Source organism: Triticum aestivum, chromosome 1A (assembly GCF_018294505.1).
Source record: "Triticum aestivum cultivar Chinese Spring chromosome 1A, IWGSC CS RefSeq v2.1, whole genome shotgun sequence".
Classification (NCBI taxonomy): Eukaryota; Viridiplantae; Streptophyta; class Magnoliopsida; order Poales; family Poaceae; genus Triticum; species Triticum aestivum.
Window position 1 is genome coordinate 393,517,249 of NC_057794.1, and position 1,970 is coordinate 393,519,218.

The window sequence follows — 1,970 nt, forward strand, 5'->3', positions numbered from 1 at the left end:
GAATCGAGACAATCCCGCTTGCCATGGCGAGCCAGGGCGACGCGAGCGGGAAGAAGGACTACTCCACGGCGATCCTGGAGAGGAAGAAGTCGCCGAACCGGCTGGTGGTCGACGAGGCGACCAACGACGAGAACTCCACCGTCGCCCTGCACCCGGACACCATGGACAGCCTCGAGCTCTTCCACGGCGACATCGTCCTGCTCAAGGGCAAGAAGCGGAAGGACACGGTCTGCATTCTGCTCCCAGACGACACGTGCGACAAGACCAAGGTCCGGATGAACAAGGTCGTCAGGAAGAACCTGAGGGTCCGGCTCGGCGACGTCGTCTCCGTCCATCAGTGCCCGGACGTCAAGTACGGGAAGCGCGTGCACGTACTCCCCGTCGACGACACCGTCCAAGGGATCGCCGGAAACCTGTTCGACGCCTTCCTGAGACCCTACTTCCTCGAGGCCTATCGTCCCCTCAGGAAATGGGACCTATTCCTGGTGAGGGGCGGCATGACGAGCATGGAGTTCAAGGTTGTGGAGACCGACCCTGCCGAGTACTGCATCGTCGCCTCTGACACGGAGATATTCTGTGACGGCGAGCCTGTCAAGCGGGAGGATGAGGAGAGGCTCGACGAGGTCGGCTACGACGATGTCGGCGGAGTCAGGAAGCAGATGGCCCAGATCAGGGAGCTGGTCGAGCTCCCACTGCGCCACCCTCAGCTGTTCAAATGCATCGGTGTGAAGCCTCCAAAGGGCATCTTGCTGTATGGGCCACCTGGGACCAGCAAGACCCTCATTGCCAGAGCGGTGGCTAATGAAACAGGTGCCTTCTTCTTCCTGATCAATGGTCCGGAGATCATGTCGAAGATGGCCGGAGAGAGCGAGAGCAACCTCAGGAAGGCGTTTGAAGAGGCCGAGAAGAATGCGCCGGCCATCATCTTCATCGATGAGATTGATTCCATAGCACCAAAGAGAGACAAGACCAACGGAGAAGTCGAAAGGCGGATCGTCTCGCAGCTGCTCACTCTCATGGACGGGCTCAAGTCCCGCGCACATGTTATTGTCATGGGTGCTACCAACCGCCCGAACAGCATCGACCCTGCTCTCAGAAGGTTTGGGAGGTTTGACTGGGAGATCGACATTGGAGTCCCCGATGAAGTTGGGCGGCTTGAGGTTCTCCGGATTCACACCAAAAACATGAAGCTAGCTGAAGATGTTGAGCTGGAGCATGTCTCGAGGGACACTCATGGGTATGTCGGCGCTGATCTCGCCGCCCTATGTACCGAGGCTGCTCTTCAGTGCATTCGCGAGAAGATGGATGTTATCGACCTCGAGGATGACACCATTGATGCTGAGATACTGAATTCTATGGCTGTCACCAACGACCACTTCAAGATTGCACTGGGGACAAGCAACCCTTCCGCCCTTCGTGAAACTGTAGTGGAAGTTCCAAATGTCTCTTGGGAAGATGTTGGCGGTCTGGAGGGTGTCAAAAGGGAGCTGCAGGAGACCGTCCAGTATCCGGTGGAGTACCCAGAGAAGTTTGAGAAGTTTGGCATGTCTCCCTCCAAAGGTGTTCTGTTCTATGGCCCTCCGGGCTGCGGCAAGACCTTGTTGGCCAAGGCGATTGCTAACGAGTGCCAGGCTAACTTCATCAGCATCAAAGGACCGGAGCTGCTTACCATGTGGTTTGGCGAGAGCGAGGCCAATGTGCGTGAGATTTTCGATAAGGCAAGGCAGTCGGCACCATGTGTCCTCTTTTTCGATGAGCTCGACTCGATTGCCACCCAGAGAGGAAACAGTGTCGGTGACGCCGGAGGTGCCGCTGATAGGGTGCTGAATCAGCTTCTTACCGAGATGGACGGAATGAATGCCAAGAAAACCGTGTTCATCATCGGTGCCACCAACAGGCCAGACATCATAGATCCTGCCTTGCTGAGGCCGGGGCGCCTTGATCAGCTTATCTACATTCCTCTGCCTGAC

General features: G+C 56.9%; 1 protein-coding gene across 1 annotated transcript in view; it reads left to right on the forward strand.

Moving 5' to 3' along the window:
• The first annotated feature begins 7 nt into the window (after positions 1-7).
• The window catches only part of LOC123137202 (cell division control protein 48 homolog E-like), a 3,174-nt gene continuing 1,211 nt past the window's right edge, over positions 8-1,970 (forward strand). Inside the window, exon 1 of the mRNA XM_044556846.1 lies at positions 8-1,970. Within this exon, the coding sequence (XP_044412781.1) occupies positions 24-1,970 (1,947 nt within the window). The 5' untranslated portion in view covers positions 8-23.